This window comes from Tachyglossus aculeatus, chromosome 23, assembly GCF_015852505.1.
Source record: "Tachyglossus aculeatus isolate mTacAcu1 chromosome 23, mTacAcu1.pri, whole genome shotgun sequence".
Lineage (NCBI taxonomy): Eukaryota > Metazoa > Chordata > Mammalia > Monotremata > Tachyglossidae > Tachyglossus > Tachyglossus aculeatus.
The window spans coordinates 3,962,279-3,980,105 of record NC_052088.1 but is presented as its reverse complement, the minus strand read 5'-3'; the positions used below and the strand labels follow the sequence as shown (position 1 = coordinate 3,980,105).

The following is a 17,827-nucleotide window of genomic DNA, read 5'->3' as shown; positions in this document are numbered from 1 at the left end:
GTAATACGGTCAGGTCATGGGTTCTAATCCCGGCTCTGCCACTTGTCTGCTGTGTCACCTTGGACAAGTCACTTCACTTCTCCTGGCTTCGGTTCCCTCCTCTGTAAAATGGGGTTTGAGACTCCTCCAGGAGGCCTTCCCAGACTGAGCCCCTTCCTTCCTCTCCCCCTCGTCCCCCTCTCCATCCCCCCATCTTACCTCCTTCCCTTCCCCACAGCACCTGTATATATGTATATATGGTTGTACATATTTATTACTCTATTTATTTATTTATTTATTTATCCTACTTGTACATTTCTATCCTATTTATTTTATTTTGTTGGTATGTTTGGTTCTGTTCTCTGTCTCCCCCTTTTAGACTGTGAGCCCACTGTTGGGTAGGGACTGTCTCTATGTGTTGCCAATTTGTACTTCCCAAGCGCTTAGTACAGTGCTCTGCACATAGTAAGCGCTCAATAAATACGATTGATTGATTGATTGATTGATTGACTGTGAGTCTCCCGTGGGACAACCTGATTACCTTACATCTGCCCCAGTGCTTAGAACGTAATAAGTGCTTAACAAATACTATAATCATCATCATCACAAGGACTGTGTCCAACTCGATTTGCTTGTATCCACCCCAGCGCTTAATACAGTGCCTGGCACATAGTAAGTGCTTAACAAATGCCATGAAGATGATGATGATTATTATTAACAATAATAAACAGACACATTCCCTGCCCACTACGAGTTTGGCGTTTGGGAGCGCACAATAGAGTTGGTAGATACAATCCCTGTGGCCAAGGATCTTACAGTCTGGTGAGGGAGACCAACATTAAAATAAATAGCAAGTAGGGGGAAGCCACAGCAGGGAGAAATATGTAAGTGCTACAGCATTTGGAGGGAGAAGGTGAGTGTCAACATGCTTAGGTGACGCGAAAATGCTGAAGTGGTCGGGGAAATAGGGTGGGGAGATGAGAAATTAATCAGGGAAGTTCTCCTAGAGGAAATGTAACTTCCGAAGGACTTTGAAGATGGGGAGAGCCGTGGTCCACTGGATGTGAAGGAGGAGCGTCATTCCAGGCAGAAGTGAGAGCTGTGAGCAAGAGATCACTAGTGAGAGAGATGAGAATGAAGTATAGTGAATGGTTTGAGAGAGGCACACGCTGCCCAGAGAGGATTAAAACATGTGAGCTGGGGTGTAGTGGGAGAAAAGAGAGAATAAATAGGGGAAAAAAGTGCCTCGAAACTGAAGGTCAAAAATTTCTGCTGGATACAGACAGGAATGGGCAACCATTAGAGGTTTTTGAGGAGCAGAAAGGAGCGCACAAAATGGCATTTTAGGAAAATGGCTGGGAAACAAAGGGCGGCATGGACTGGAGAGGAGAAAATTTGGAAGCAGGGAGGTCGGCAAGGAGGTTGATGCAGTAGTCTTGGTAGGATATGACCAGTGCTTGGGCCAGCAAGGTGGCAACCAATCAATCGATTGTATTTACTGAGTGCTTACCATGTGCAAAGCACTGTAGTAAGTGCGTGGGAGAGAGTAACATCTGGTCGAAATGTTCCCTGAGCTCCACGTAGGACAATGGACTACGTCTGGCCTGATTAGCTTCTATCTAACCCCAGTGCTTACTACAGTGCCCGGCACATAGTAAACATTTAACAGATACCATGAAACAAGGAACTTACAGTCTAGAGAGGGAGACAGACATTAAAATAAATGACGGATATATACATAAGTGCTGTGGGGCTGAGGGCGAGGTGAATAAAGGGTATGAATCCAAGGCGATGGAGAAGGGAGAGGGAGTGGAAGAAGGCGTCTCCCACCTTATCCTAGCTTTAAAGCCCTCCTAAAACCCCACCTCCCTCACCAAAGCCTTCCCCATCTCGCCAACTCTTCAACAGCTTCCAGCACTTTATTAATGTCCATCCTCAGTACTAGTGATTAAATGTTCAATTTTGTTTTTTCTGATTCTTCACTGCTGAATGTCTCTCTCTCCCACCCCCATTAGAACGTAACCTGATTGTGGGGTGAGAATGTGTCTTAATAATAATAATAATAATAATGATGGCATTTGTGAAGCGCTTACTATGTGCAAAGCACTGTTCTAAGCGCTGGGGGGGGATACAAGGTGATCAGGTTGTCCCGCGTGGGGCTCACAGTCGTCATCCCCATTTTACAGATGAGGTAACTGAGGCACAGAGAAGTTAAGTGACTTGCCCAAGGTCACACAGCAGACGTGGTGGAGCTGGGATTCGAACCCATGACCTCTGACTCCAAAGCCCGGGTTCTTTCTACTGAGCCACGCTGCTTCTCTGCTTGTGTCTTGTGCTTAACAGGAACAACTGCGGTATTTGTTAAGGGCTTACTCTGTGGCGAGCACTGTACTATACACAGGGTTAGATAGAAAATCATATTAAGAAGAATTAATAATTATGGCATTTGTTAAGTGCTCACTATGTGCCAGGCGCTGTACACACGGGGGGCTCACACTCTCAATCCCCATTTGACAGATGAGGTAACTGAAGCACCGAAAGGTGAAGTGACTTGTCCAAGGCCTCACAGCAGACAAGTGTCAGACATAGACTCTGTCCCTTAGGAAGCTCAGTCTAAAGGGGAGGAAGAACAAGTGTATTAATCCCCATTTTACAGATGAGTAAACTGAGGCACAGAGGAATTAAGGTGACTTGCCCGCAGCCGCAATGCAGGCGAGTGGCAAAACTGGAATTGGAACCCCGGTCCTCTGATTCCCAGTCCTGTACTATTTCCACTAGGCCATGCTGGTTCCCTTGTGCTTCTGTTATGGGCGTCCAAAAAATATCATTTCTACTACAGTTCCGGGAAGACTAGAGCCTCGACCTCAGCGATCATGGCTTTCCCTCCAGTGTGCCTCCCTCTCCGTTCTGAGAGTGGAAGAAGAAGCAGCCTTCGCATTCAAGCAGCCTTGGGAAGCAGTATGGTGTAGAAGCCACAGCAGAGGCCTGGGAGCGAGACGGTCATGAGTTCTAATCATCATCATCCTCATCAGTCGTATTTATTGAGCGCTTACTATGTGCAGAGCACCGTACTAAGCGCTTGGGAAGTACAAATTGGCAACATATAGAGACAGTCCCTACCCAACAGTGGGCTCACAGTCTAAAAGGGGGAGACAGAGAACAAAACCAAACATACTAACAAAATAAAATAATAAATAAATAAATAAATAAATAAATAAATAGATAGATAGATAGATAGATGAATTATAAATAAATAATAAATAATCCAGGCTCCGCCACTTGTCTGTTGAGTGACCTTGGGCAAGTCACTTCACTTCTCTGGGCCTCAGTTCCCTTATCTGTAAAATGGGGATTGACACTGTGAGCCCCCCGTGGGACAACCTGATTACCTTGTATCTATCCCAGCGCTTAGAATAGTGCTTGGCACATAGTAAGAGCTTAACAAATACCATAATCACCATTGTCAAAGGGATTTTGTCCAACCCGATTTGCTTATATCTACCCCAGTGTTTAGAAGAGTGCTTGGCACATAGTAAGAGCTTAACAAATACCATAATCATCATCGTCACAAGAACTGTGTCCAACCCAATTTGCTTGTATAATAATAATAATAATGATGGCATTTATTAAGCGCTTACTATGTGCAAAGCACTGTTCTAAGCGCTGGGGAGGTTACAAGGTGATCAGGTTGTCCCATGGGGGGCTCACAGCCTTCATCCCCATTTTACAGATGAGGTAACTGAGGCACAGAGAAGTTAAGTGACTTGCCCAAAGTCACACAGCTGACAGTTGGCGGAGCTGGGATTTGAACACATGGCCTCTGACTCCAAAGCCCATGCTCTTTCCATTGAGCCACGCTGCTTGGGAGTCAAGCAGCCCTTGTATCCACCCCAGGGCTTAGGACAGTGCCTGGCACATAGAAAGCACTTATCAAATGTCATTATTATTATTATTATTATTAAGGTGTGGGCAAGGATTATCTCTCTTTAATGCTGAATTGTACTTTCCAAGCGCTTAGTACACTGCTCTGCACACCGTAAGCGCCACCTTTTCCTCTGCTCCCTCTCCCCTCTCCATCGCCCGGACTCACCCGCTTTGCTCTACCCCCTTCCCTGCCTCACAGCACTAGTGTATATAATCACATATTTATAATTACAATTCTATTTATTTTTATTTATGATGTGCATATATGATAATAATGATGGTATTTGTTAAGCGCTTACTATGTGCAAAGCACTGTTCTAAGCGCTGGGGAAGATACAAGGTTATCAGGTTGTCCCACACGGGGCTCACAGTCTTAGTCCCCATTTTACAGATGAGGGAACTGAGGCCCAGAGAAGTTAAGTGACTTGCCCAAAGTCACACAGCTGACAAGTGGCAGAGCTGGGATTCGAACCCATGACCTCTGACTCCAAAGCCCATGATCCTTCCACTAAGCCACAGCTGCTTCTCTAATCTATATATAGATTATTTTCTATAATTATCTTCTATAATCTATATCTATAATTCTTTTTATTTACCATGCCACTGATACCTGTTTACTTGTTTTGATGTCCGTCTCCCCCCTTCTTGGCCTCACCACCTAGAGAAGCAGCGGGCTCAGTGGAAGGAGCCCGAGCTTTGGAGTCAAAGGTCATGGGTTCGAATCCCGGCTCTGCCAATTGTCAGCTGTGTGACTTTGGGCAAGTCACTTCACTTCTCTGTGCCTCAGTCACCTCATCTGTAAAATGGGGATGAAGACTGTGAGCCCCCCGTGGGACAACCTGATCACCTTGGAACCTCCCCAGTGTTTAGAACAGTGCTTTGCACATAGTCACTGCTTAATAAATGCCTTCATTATTATTATTATTACCCCCTTCCCCGCCCCACAGCCTTTTATCTATTTGTACATATTTATTGTCCTATTTCTTTTATTAATGATGTGTATATATCTATAATTATATTTATTTTAGACTGTGAGCCCACTGTTGGGTAGGGACTGTCGCTATATGTTGCCAACTTGTACTTCCCAAGCGCTTAGTACAGTGCTCTGCACACAGTAAGAGCTCAATAAATACGATTGATGATGATGATGATGATTTATCTGTTTTGATGCCTGTCTACTTGTTTTGTTGTCTGTCTCCCCCTCTTCTAGACTGTGAGCCCATTGTTGGGTAGGGATTGTCTCTATCTGTTGCCGAATTGTACTTTCCAAGCGCTTAGTCCAGTGCTCTGCACACAGTGAGTGCTCAATAAATACGATGGAATGAATGAGAGAATGATTATGCAGCGTGGCTCAGTGGCAAGAGTTCATGGGTTCAAATCCCGGCTCCGCCAATTGTCAGCTGTGTGACTTTGGGCAAGTCACTTCACTTCTCTGGGCCTCAGTGACCTCATCTGTAAAATGGGGATTAAGACTGTGAACCCCTCGTGGGACAACCTGATCACCTGGTAACCTCTCCAGCGCTTAGATCAGTGCTTTGCACATAGTACTTGTCAGCTGTGTGACTTTGGGCAAGTCACTTAACCTCTCTGTGCCTCAGTTACCTTAACTGTAAAATGGGGATTAATACTGTGAGCCCCCTATGGGACAACCTGGTCACCTTGTAACCTCCCCAGTGCTTAGAACAGGGCTTTGCACATAGTAAGCGCTTAATAAATTCATTCATTCAATCGTATTTATTGAGAGCTTACTGTGTGCAGAGCACTGTACTAAGCACTTGGGAAGTACAAGTTGGCAACATATTGAGACGGTCCCTACCCAAGAGCGGGCTCATAATCTAGAAGGGGGAGACAGAGAACAAAGCATATTAACAAAATAAAATAAATAGAATAAATATGTACAAGTAAAATAAATAAATAGAGTAATAAATACGTACAAACATATATACATATATACAGGTGCTGTGGGGTGGGGAAGGAGGTAAGGTGGGGGGAGGGGGAGGAGGAATAAATGCCATCATTATTATTATTATTATTATAGTAAGCGCTTAATAAATGCCATTTTTATTATTCAATCGTACTTATTGAGCGCTTACTGTGTGCAGAGCACTGTACTAAGCGCTTGGGAAGTCCAAGTTGGCAACATCTAGAGACGGTCCCTACCCAACAGTGGGCTCACAGTCTAGAAGGGGGAGACGGAGAACAAAACCAAACATATTAACAAAATAAAATAAATTGAATAAACATGTACAAATAAAATAAATACATAGAGTAATAAATACGTACAAACATCTATACATATATACAGGTGCTGTGGGGAGGGGGAAGACGAATAAATGCCAGCATTATTATTATTAGAGAAGCAGCGTGGCTCAGTGGAAAGAGCCCGGGCTTTGGAGTCAGAGGTCATGGGTTCAAATCCCGGCTCTGCCAATTGTCAGCTGTGTGACTTTGGGCAAGTCACTTCGCTTCTCTGGCCCTCGGTTCGCTCATCTGTAAAATGGGAGTTACGACAGTGAGCCCCCCGTGGGGACAACCTGATCACCATGTAACCTCCCCAGTGCTTAGCACAGTGCTTTGCACATAGTAAGCACTTAATAAATGCTATCATTATTATTATTATTATAGTAAGCACTTAATAAATGCCATTATTAGTAGTAGTAGTGAGCCCGCTGTTGGGTAGGGACCGTCTCTATTGTTGCCAACTTATAATAATAATAATAATAATAATAATAATGGCATTTATTAAGTGCATATTATGTGCAAAGCACTGTGCTAAGCGCTGACTCCCAAGCACTTAGCACAGTGCTCTGCACATAGTAAGCGCTTAATAAATGCTATCATTATTATTATTATTATAGTAAGCGCTTAATAAATGCCATTATTATTCTTAGTAGTGAGCACGCTGTTGGGTAGGGACCGTCTCTATTGTTGCCAACTTATAATAATAATAATAATGGCATTTATTAAGTGTGTATTATGTGCAAAGCACTGTTCTGAGCGCTGACTTGTAGTTCCCAAGCGCTTAGTACAGTGCTCTGCACATAGTAAGCGCTTAATAAATGCCATTATTATTATTATTATTATTATTATAGTAAGCGCTTAATAAATGCCATTATTATTCTCAGTAGTGAGCCCGCTGTTGGGTAGGGACTGTCTCTATTGTTGCCAACTTATAATAATAATGGCATTTATTAAGTGCGTATTATGTGCAAAGCACTGTTCTAAGCGCTGACTTGTACTTCCCAAGCGCTTAGCACAGTGCTCTGCACATAGTAAGCGCTTCATAAATGCTATCATTATTATTATTATTATTATAGTAAGCGCTTAATAAATGCTATCATTATTATTCTTAGTAGTGAGCCCGCTGTTGGGTAGGGACCGTCTCTATTGTTGCCAACTTATAATCATAATAATAATGGCATTTATTAAGTGCGTGTTATGTGCAAAGCACTGTTCTGAGCGCTAACTTGTACTTCCCAAGCGCTTAGTACAGTGCTCTGCACATAGTAAGTGCTTAATAAGTGCTATCGTTATTATTATTATAGCAAGCGCTTAATAAATGCCATTATTATTCTTAGCAGTGAGCCTGCTGTTGGGTAGGGACTGTCTCTATTGTTGCCAACTTATAATAGTAGTAATAATAATGGCATTTATTAAGTACGTATTATGTGCAAAGCACTGTTCTGAGCGCTGACTTGTACTTCCCAAGCGCTTAGTACAGTGCTCTGCACATAGTAAGTGCTTAATAAATACCATCGTTATTATTATTATAGTAAGCGCTTAATAAATGCCATTATTAGTAGTAGTAGTGGGCCCGCTGTTGGGTAGAGACCGCCTCTATTGTTGTCAACTTATAATAATAATGGCATTTATTAAGTGCGTATTATGTGCAAAGCACTGTTCTGAGTGCTGACTTGTACTTCCCAAGCGCTTAGCACAGTGCTCTGCACATAGTAAGCGCTTAATAATTGCTATCATTATTATTGTTATAGTAAGCGCTTAATAAATGCCATTATTAGTAGTAGTAGTGGGCCCGCTGTTGGGTAGTGACCGTCTCTATTGTTGCCAACTTATAATAATAATGGCATTTATTAAGTGCGTATTATGTGCAAAGCACTGTTCTGAGCGCTGACTTGTACTTCCCAAGCGCTTAGTACAGTGCTCTGCACATAGTAAGCGCTTAATAAATGCTATCGTTATTATTATTATAGCAAGCGCTTAATAAATGCCATTATTAGTAGTAGTAGTGAGCCCACTGTTGGGTAGGGACCGTCTCTATTGTTGCCAACTTTTAATAATAATAATAATGGCATTTATTAAGTGCGTATTATGTGGAAAGCTCTGTTCTGAGTGCTGACTTGTATTTCCCAAGCGCTTAGTACAGTGCTCTGCACATAGTAAGCGCTTAATAAATGCTATCGTTATTATTATTATAGCAAGCGCTTAATAAATGCCATTATTAGTAGTAGTAGTGAGCCCACTGTTGGGTAGGGACCGTCTCTATTGTTGCCAACTTTTAATAATAATAATAATGGCATTTATTAAGTGCGTATTATGTGGAAAGCTCTGTTCTGAGTGCTGACTTGTATTTCCCAAGCGCTTAGTACAGTGCTCTGCACATGGTAAGCGCTTAATAAATGCTATCGTTATTATTATTATAGCAAGCGCTTAATAAATGCCATTATTAGTAGTAGTAGTGAGCCCACTGTTGGGTAGGGACCGTCTCTATTGTTGCCAACTTATAATAATAATAATAATGGCATTTATTAAGTGCATATTATGTGCAAAGCACTGTTCTAAGCGCTGACTTGTACTTCCCAAGCGCTTAGTACAGTGCTCTGCACATAGGAAGCGCTTAATAAATGCCATTATTATTCTTAGCAGTGAGCCCGCTGTTGGGTAGGGACCCTCTCTATTGTTGCCAACTTATAATAATAATAATAATGGCATTTATTAAGTGCATATTATGTGCAAAGCACTGTTCTAAGCGCTGACTTGTACTTCCCAAGCGCTTAGTACAGTGCTCTGCACATAGTAAGCGCTTAATAAATGCCATTATCATTCTTAGCAGTGAGCCCACTGTTGGGTAGGGACCCTCTCTATTGTTGCCAACTTATAATAATAATAATAATGGCATTTATTAAGTGCGTATTATGTGCAAAGCACTGTTCTGAGCGCTGACTTGTACTTCCCAAGCGCTTAGCACAGTGCTCCGCACACAGTAAGCGCTCCGCTGTGTGACCTTGGGCAAGTCACTTAACAGTGCTTTGCACATAGTAAGCGCTTAATAAATGTCCTCATTATTATTATTATTATTATTATTATTATTATTATTATTATTATTATTCTCGGAGCCTCAGTTCCCTCACCTGTAAAATGGGGATGAAGCCTGTAAGCCCCATGCGGGACAACCTGATCACCTTGTATCCCCCCCCCCCCCAGCGCTTAGAACAGTGCTTGGCACATAGTAAGCGCTTAACAAATGCCATCATTTATTATTATTATTATTATTATTATAAATACGACTTTTAGACTGTGAGCCCACTGTTGGGTAGGGACTGTCTCTCTATGTTGCCAACTTGTACTTCCCAAGCGCTTAGTACAGTGCTCTGCACATAGTAAGCGCTCAATAAATACGATTGATGATGATTGAATGGATGAATGGTAATAAGGCCTTCTCCTGCAGTGGCGCCCTTCTGTCGGGAGGGGGCGGTGGTGTCTCGGGGCGGGGCCGCAAACGCGCGCTCCCAGGCGTGACTCTTATGACTCCTCCCGCTCGCCGTAGCGCCCCCTCGGCCCGCCCCTTTCCCCAGGCAGGCGCAGGCGCAGTTCGCCCGCCGGTCCCCCCCCCCGTCATGGCGGCGGCGGCGGCGGCGGCGGCCGCCTCCTCCTCGTCGGCCTCTCCTTTCCCGTCCTCCTTCCCGCCCCCCGAGCCGCCCTACTGCCTGGGCCCGGACCACGCGCGGGAGCGGCTGCGGGACGACGCGGTGGAAACGGTCACCTCCGCGGAACAGGTGAGGGCCCGGCGCGGGGGCTTCTGGGAGATGGAGTCCCGGGCTCGGGGAGGGGGGCTGGCCGGGCGGACTACAACTCCCACAGTGCACCGGGGCGCGCGCACCCGCCCCCCCCCCCCCCCCCCCCCCCCCCCCGGGGCCCCTGAGGCGTTGGCTTTGCGCCGTTGCGCGTTGTGCAGGCGCCTCAACGTGGGCCTCCCCGGGCCACCCGCCGCCGCGGAGGCGTCTGGGAAGAGGCCACTCTTGCTCCCCGCCCCAGCCTTCCTTCGGTTTTTCTCCATTCCGTCCTATTTATTGAGCTCTTACCGTGTGCAGAGCACTGTCCTAAGCGCTTGGGAAGTACAAGTCGTCATTGCAGTCATTCAGGCCTATTTATTGAGCGCTTACTGTGTGCAGAGCCCTGGGCTAAGCGCTTGGGAAGTACCAGACATTCAGTAGTATTTATAGAGCTCTTACCATGTGCAGAGCACTGCACTAAGCGCTTGGGAAGTACAAGTCACTCAGTCCTATTTATTGAGCGCTTACTGTGTGCAGAGCCCTGTAATAATAATAATAATAATAATGATGGCATTTATTAAGCGCTTACTATGTGCAGAGCACTGTTCTAAGCGCTTAGGAGGTTACAAGCTGATCAGGTTGTCCCACGTGGGGCTCACAGTCTTAATCCCCATTTTACAGATGAGGGAACTGAGGCCCAGAGAAGTGAAGTGACTTGCCCAAAGTCACACAGCTGACAATTGGCAGAGCCGGGATTCGAACCCATGACCTCTGACTCCAAAGCCCAGGCTCTTTCCACTGAGCCATGCTGCTTCCCGTACTAAGCTTCCTGTACTAAGCGCTTGGGAAGTATCAGTCATTCAGTCATATTTATAGAGCTCTTACCATGTGCAGAGCACTGTCCTAAGCGCTTGGGAAGTACAAGTCGTCATTGCAGTCATTCAGGCCTATTTATTGAGCGCTTACTGTGTGCAGAGCCCTGGGCTAAGCGCTTGGGAAGTACCAGTCATTCAGTCGTATTTATAGAGCTCTTACCATGTGCAGAGCCCTGGACTAAGCGCTTGGGAAGTACAAGTCACTCAGTCCTATTTATTGAGCGCTTACTGTGTGCAGAGTCCTGTACTAAGCGCTTGGGAAGTACCAGTTATCCAGTCGTATCTATACAGCTCTTACCATTCAGTCGTATTTATTGAGCTCTTACTAAAAATAATGATGGTATTTATTAAGCACTTACTATGTGTAAAGCACTGTTCTAAGCATGCAGAGCACTGTACTAAGCGCTTGGGAAGTGCAAGTCGTCATTTCAGTCATTCAGTCGTATTCATTCATTCACTTAATCATTTATTGAGCGCTTACTGGGTGCAGAGCACTGTACTAAGCGCTTGGGAAGTACAAGTCGTCATTGCATTCATTCAGTCGTATTTATTGAGCTCTTACTGTGTGCAGACCCCTGTACTAAGCGCTTGGGAAGTACAAGTCGTCATTTCAGTCATTCAAATGTACTTATTGAGCTCTTATTATGTGCAGAGCACTGTACTGAGCGATTGGGAGGTACAAGTCGTCATTTCAGTCATTCAGTCGTATTTATTGAGCTCTTATTATGTGCAGGATCCTGTACTAAGTACTTGGGAAGTACAAGTCGTCATTTCGGTCATTCAGTCCTATTTATTGAGCTCTTTCTGTGTGCAGAGCACTGTACTAAGCGCTTGGGAAGTACAAGTCGTCATTTCAGTCATTCAGTCGTATTTATTGAGCTCTTACTAAAAATGATGGCATTTATTAAGCACTGTTCTAAGCGCTGAGCACTGTTCTAAGCGTGCAGAGCACTGTACTAAGCGCTTGGGAAGTACAAGTCGTCATTTCAGTCATTCAGTCCTATTTATTGAGCGCTTACTGTGTGCAGAGCCCTGGGCTAAGTGCTTGGGAAGTACAAGTCGTCATTTCAGTCATTCGGTCCTATTTATTGACTTCTTACTAAAAATAATGATGGCATTTATTAAGCACTCACTATGTGCAAAGCACTGTTCTAAGCGCTGAGCACTGTTCTAAGCATGCAGAGCACTGTACTAAGCGCTTGGGAAGTACAGGTCGTCATTTCAGTCATTCAGTCATATTTATTCATTCATTCATTCAATCATATTTATTGAGCGCTTACTGTGTGCAGAGCACTGTACTAAGCGGTTGGGAAGTACACGTCATTTCAGTCATTCAGTCGTATTTATTGAGCTCTTACTGTGTGCAGAGCACTGTACTACGCGCTTGGGAAGTACACGTCGTCATTTCAGTCATTCAGTCCTATTTATTGAACTCTTACTATGTGCAGACCCCTGTACTAAGCGCTTGGGAAGTACAAGTCATTTCATTCAGTCGTATTTATTGAGCTCTTACTATGTGCAGAGCACTGTACCAAGCGCTTGGGAAGTACAAGTCGTCATTTCAGTCATTCAGTTGTATTTATTGAACGCTCACTGCGTGCAGAGCACTGTACTAAGCGGTTGGGAAGTACACGTCGTCATTTCAGTCATTCAAGTCATTCAGTCCTATTTATTGAGCGCTTACCATGTGCAGACCCCTGTATTAAGCGCTTGGGAAGTACAAGTCGTCATTTCAGTCCTATTTATTGAGCTCCTACCATGTGCGCTTGGGAAGTACAAGTCGTCATTTCAGTCATGGTCGTATTTATTGAGCTCTTATTATGTACAGAGCCCTGTACTAAGCGCTTGGGAAGTACAAGTCGTCATTTCAGTCATTGTCGTATTTATTGAGCGCTTACTATGTGCAGAGCCCTGTACTAAGCGCTTGGGAAGTACAAGTCGTCATTTCAGTCATTCAGTCGTATTTATTGAGCTCTTACTATGTGCAGAGCCCTGTACTAAGCGCTTGGGAGGTGCAAGTCATTTCAGTCATTCAGTCGTATTTATCGAGCTCTTACTAAAAATAATGATGGTATTTATTAAGCACTTACTATGTGCAAAGCACTGTTCTAAGCGTGCAGAGCACTGTACTAAGCGCTTGGGAAGTACAAGTCGTCATTTCAGTCATTCAGTCGTATTCATTCATTCATTCAATCATATTTATTGAGCGCTGACTGTGTTCAGAGCACTGTACTAAGCGATTGGGAAGTACAAGTCGTCATTTCATTCATTCAGTCGTGTTTATTGAGCTCTTACCATGTGCAGAGCCCTGTACTAAGCGCTTGGGAAGTACAAGTCGTCATTTCATTCATTCAGTCGTATTTAGTGAGCTCTTACTGTGTGCAGAGCCCTGTGCTAAACGCTTGGGAAGTACAAGTCGTCATTTCAGTCATTCAGTCGTATTTATTGAGTTCTTATTATGTGCACAGCACTGTACTAAGTGATTGGGAAGTAGAAGTCATCATTTCAGTCATTCAGTCGTATTTATTGAGCTCTTACTGTGTGCAGAGCACTGTACTAAGCGCTTGGGAAGTACAAGTCATTTCAGTCATTCAGTCGTATTTATTGAGCTCTTACTATGTGCAGAGCCCTGTACTAAGCGCTTGGGAAGTACAAGTCGTCATTTCAGTCATTCAGTTGTATTTAATGAGCTCTTACCGTGTGCAGAGCCCTGTGCTAAGCGCTTGGGAAGTACAAGTCGTCATTTCAGTCATTCAGTCGTATTTATTGAGTTCTTATTATGTGCACAGCACTGTACTAAGTGATTGGGAAGTAGAAGTCATCATTTCAGTCATTCAGTCGTATTTATTGAGCTCTTACTGTGTGCAGAGCACTGTACTAAGCGCTTGGGAAGTACAAGTCATTTCAGTCATTCAGTCGTATTTATTGAGCTCTTACTATGTGCAGAGCCCTGTACTAAGCGCTTGGGAAGTACAAGTCGTCATTTCAGTCATTCAGTTGTATTTAATGAGCTCTTACCGTGTGCAGAGCCCTGTGCTAAGCGCTTGGGAAGTACAAGTCGTCATTTCAGACATTCAGTCCTATTTATTGAGCTCTTACCATGTGCAGACCCCTGTACTTAAGCACTTGGGAAGTACAAGTTGTCATTTCAGTCATTCAATCGTATTTATTGAGCTCTTTCTGTGTGCAGAGCACTGTACTAAGCGCTTGGGAAGTCCAAGTTGGCAACATCTAGAGATGGTCCCTACCCAAGAGTGGGCTCACAGTCTAGAAGGGGGAGACAGAGAACAAAACAAAACATATTAACAAAATAAAATAGAATAAATATGTAGAAGTAAAATAAATAAATAGAGTAATAAATACATACAAACATATATCCATATATACAGGTGCTGCGGGGAGGGGAAGGAGGTAAGGTGGGGGAGATGGAGACTGGGTGGAGGGGGAGACTCGGAGCTCTTTCTGTGTGCAGAGCACTGTACTAAGTGCTTGGGAAGTACAGGTCGTCATTTCAGTCATTCTGTCGTATTTATTGAGCTCTTACCATGTGCAGAGCCCTGTACTAAGCGCTTGGGAAGTACAAGTCGTCATTTCAGTCATTCAGTCGTAGTTATTGAGCTCTTACTATGTTCAGAGCCCTGTACTAAGTGCTTGGGAAGTACAAGTCGTCATTTCAGTCATTCAGTCGTAGTTATTGAGCTCTTACTATGTGCAGAGCCCTGTACTAAGCGCTTGGGAAATAAAAGTCATTTCATTCATTCAGTCGTATTTATTGAGTTCTTACTATGTGCAGAGCACTGTACTAAGCGCTTGGGAAGTACAAGTCGTCATTTCAGTCATTCAGTCCTATTTATTGAGCGCTTACTGTGTGCAGAGCACTGTACTAAGCGCTTGGGAAGTACGAGTCGGCAACATATAGACTCACCTTCTCCAGGAGGCCTTCCCAGACTGAGCCCCCTCCTTTCTTTTCCCTCCCTCCTCCCCGTCCCCCCACCTTACCTCCTTCCCCTCCCCACAGCACCTGTATGTATGTTTGTACATATTTATTACTCTATTTATTTTACTTGTACATATTTATTCTATTTATTTTATTTTATTTTGTTAATATGTCCAAGACTGAACTCCTTGTCTTCCCTCCCAAACCCTGCCCTCTCCCTGACTTGCCCATCTCTGTTGACGGCACTACCATCCTTCCCGTCTCACAAGCCCGCAACCTTGGTGTCATCCTCGACTCCGCTCTCTCGTTCACCCCTCACATCCAAGCCGTCACCAAAACCTGCCGGTCTCAGCTCCGCAACATTGCCAAGATCCGCCCTTTCCTCTCCATCCCAACCGCTACCCTGCTCATTCAAGCTCTCCTCCTATCCCGTCTGGACTACTGCATCAGCCTTCTCTCCGGTCTCCCATCCTCGTGTCTCTCCCCACTTCAATCCATACTTCATGCTGCTGCCCGGATTGTCTTTGTCCAGAAACGCTCTGGGCATGTTACTCCCCTCCTCAAAAATCTCCAGTGGCTACCAATCAATCTGCGCATCAGGCAGAAACTCCTCACCCTCGGCTTCAAGGCTCTCCATCACCTCGCCCCCTCCTACCTAACCACCCTTCTCTCCTTCTCCAGCCCAGCCCACACCCTCTGCTCCTCTGCCGCTAATCTCCTCACCGTCCCTCGTTCTCGCCTGTCCCACCATCGAACCCCGGCCCACATCATCCCCCTGTCCTGGAATGCCCTCCCTCTGCCCCTCCGCCAAGCTCGCTCTCTTCCTCCCTTCAAGGCCCTACTGAGAGCTCACGTCCTGCAGGAGGCCTTCCCAGACTGAGCCCCTTCCTTCCTCTCCCCCTCATCCCCCTCTCCATCCCCCCATCTTACCTCCTTCCCTTCCCCACATCACCTGTATATGTGTTTGTACATATTTATTACTCTATGTATTTATTTATTTTACTTGTACATATCTAGTCTATTTTATTTTGTTAGTATGTTTGGTTTTGTTCTCTGTCTCCCCCTTTTAGACTGTGAGCCCACTGTTGGGTAGGGACTGTCTCTATATGTTGCCAACTTGTACTTAGCGCTTAGTACAGTGCTCTGCACAAAGTAAGAGCTCAATAAATACAGTTGATTGATTGATTAATATGTTTTGTTTTGTTGTCTGTCTTCCCCTTCTAGACTGTGAGCCCACTGTTGGCTAGGGACCGTCTCTATATGTTGCCAACCTGTACTTCCCAAGCGCTTAGTACAGTGCTCTGCACACAGTAAGTGCTCAATAAATACGATTGATTGAATAAATGAATATAGAGACGGTCCCTACCCAACAACGGGCTCACAGTCTAGAAGATCAAAACATCAAAACAGATATATAGAATAATAGATATAATAATAATAATGGTGGTATTTGTTAAGCACTTACTATATGCAAAGCACTGTTTTAAGCACTGGGGGGGGGGGGGGGGATACAAGGTTATTAGGTTGTCCCACATGGGGCTCACAGTCGTAATTCCCATTTGATGTGATATATACACATCACACGGAGGCTCAGAGAGGTTCAGTGAGTTGTCCCGGGTCACACAGCAGGGCAGAGCAGGAACGCCAGGTCCACCCACCAGGCCGCACCGCCTCCCTCCTCGGGTCGCCGGGTACCACGATCTCCATCCCGGCTTGTTGAAGCAGCGTGGCTCAGTGGAAAGAGCACGGGCTTGGGAGTCAGAGGTCCTGGGTTCGAATCCCGGCTCTGCCAGCTGTCAGTTGTGTGGCTTTGGGCGAGTCACTTCACGTCTCTGGGCCTCAGTGACCTCCTCTTTATTGGTGCCAGGAGGCAAGACCGACCAAGTACAGACCTCTTTCGTAGAGACGGTCCTTAGCCAACAACGGCTCCTCCATCTTTTCTTTTTCTCTCCCTCCTTCTTTCTCACCCTCTCCTCTAGCCATTCATTCATTCCGTCACATTTCTTGAGCGCTTCCCGTAGGCAGAGCACTGTACTAAGCGCTTGGGAAATACAGTTCGGCAACAGAGACAATCCAAGTAAGCAGTTATCAGTAGCATCAATATTACCTTGTACTTCCCAAGCACAGTGGGCAGAGCACTGTACTAAGCGCTTGGGAAATACAGTTCGGCGACAGAGACAATCCAGGTAAGCAGTTATCAGTAGCATCAGTATCAACTTGTACTTCCCAAGCGCTTAGTACAGTGCTCTGCACTCAGGAAGCGCTCAAGAAATGCGATGGAATGAATGAATGAAAAGTAGAATTATTCATTCATTCCATCATGTTTATTGAGCACTTCCTACGCGCAGAGTACTGTACTAAGCACTTGGGAAGTACAGTTCAGCGACAGAGACAATCCAAGTAAACAGGTATCAGTGGCGTTAATGTCGACTTGTACTTTCCAAGCGTTTAGTACAGTGCTCTGCCCACAGGAAGCGCTCCATAAATACAATGGGATGAACGAAGGAAAAGATATTCATTTCATTCATTCATTCGTTCCATCGTGTTTATTGAGTGTTTCCTGTGTGCAGAGCACTGTACTAAGCGCTTGGAAAGTACAGTTCGGCAGCAAATAGAGACAATCCAAGTAAACAGGTATTTATATCATCAATATAAATAAATGGAATCATTCAGTCGTATTTATTGATCACTTACTGTGTGCAGAGCACTGTACTAAGCGCTTGGAAAGTACAGTTCAGCAATAAACAACAATTGCAGTATTTATTAAGCGCTTACTATGTGCCGAGCACTGTTGTGAGCGCTGGAGAAGATACCAGGTAATCAGGTTGTCCCACTTGGGGCTCACAGTCTTAATCCCCATTTTACAGATGAGGTGACTGAGGTCCAGAGGAATGACACACAGCCCAGTCACACAGCTGACAAGTGGCGGACCCAGGATTAGAACCCATGACCTCCGACTCCCAAGCCTGGGCTCTTTCCCCTGAGCCACGCTGCTTCTCTAGTAATAAAGTGAGACAATTCCTGCCCTACAGTGGGCTCACAGTCTAGAAGGGGGGAGACAGACAAAAAAAACCAAGTAAACAGGTATCAGTAGCATCAAT

The 17,827-nt window shown here is 44.9% G+C and overlaps 1 protein-coding gene across 1 annotated transcript in view; it reads left to right on the top strand.

Annotated features, from left to right (window-relative positions):
• FNTB (farnesyltransferase, CAAX box, beta) overlaps positions 1-17,827 on the top strand; it is a 117,691-nt gene that overhangs the window by 21,690 nt on the left and 78,174 nt on the right. Inside the window, exon 4 of the mRNA XM_038765432.1 lies at positions 9,689-9,917. Coding sequence (XP_038621360.1) covers positions 9,689-9,917 — 229 coding nt within the window. The remainder of the gene's footprint in view (positions 1-9,688; positions 9,918-17,827) is intronic.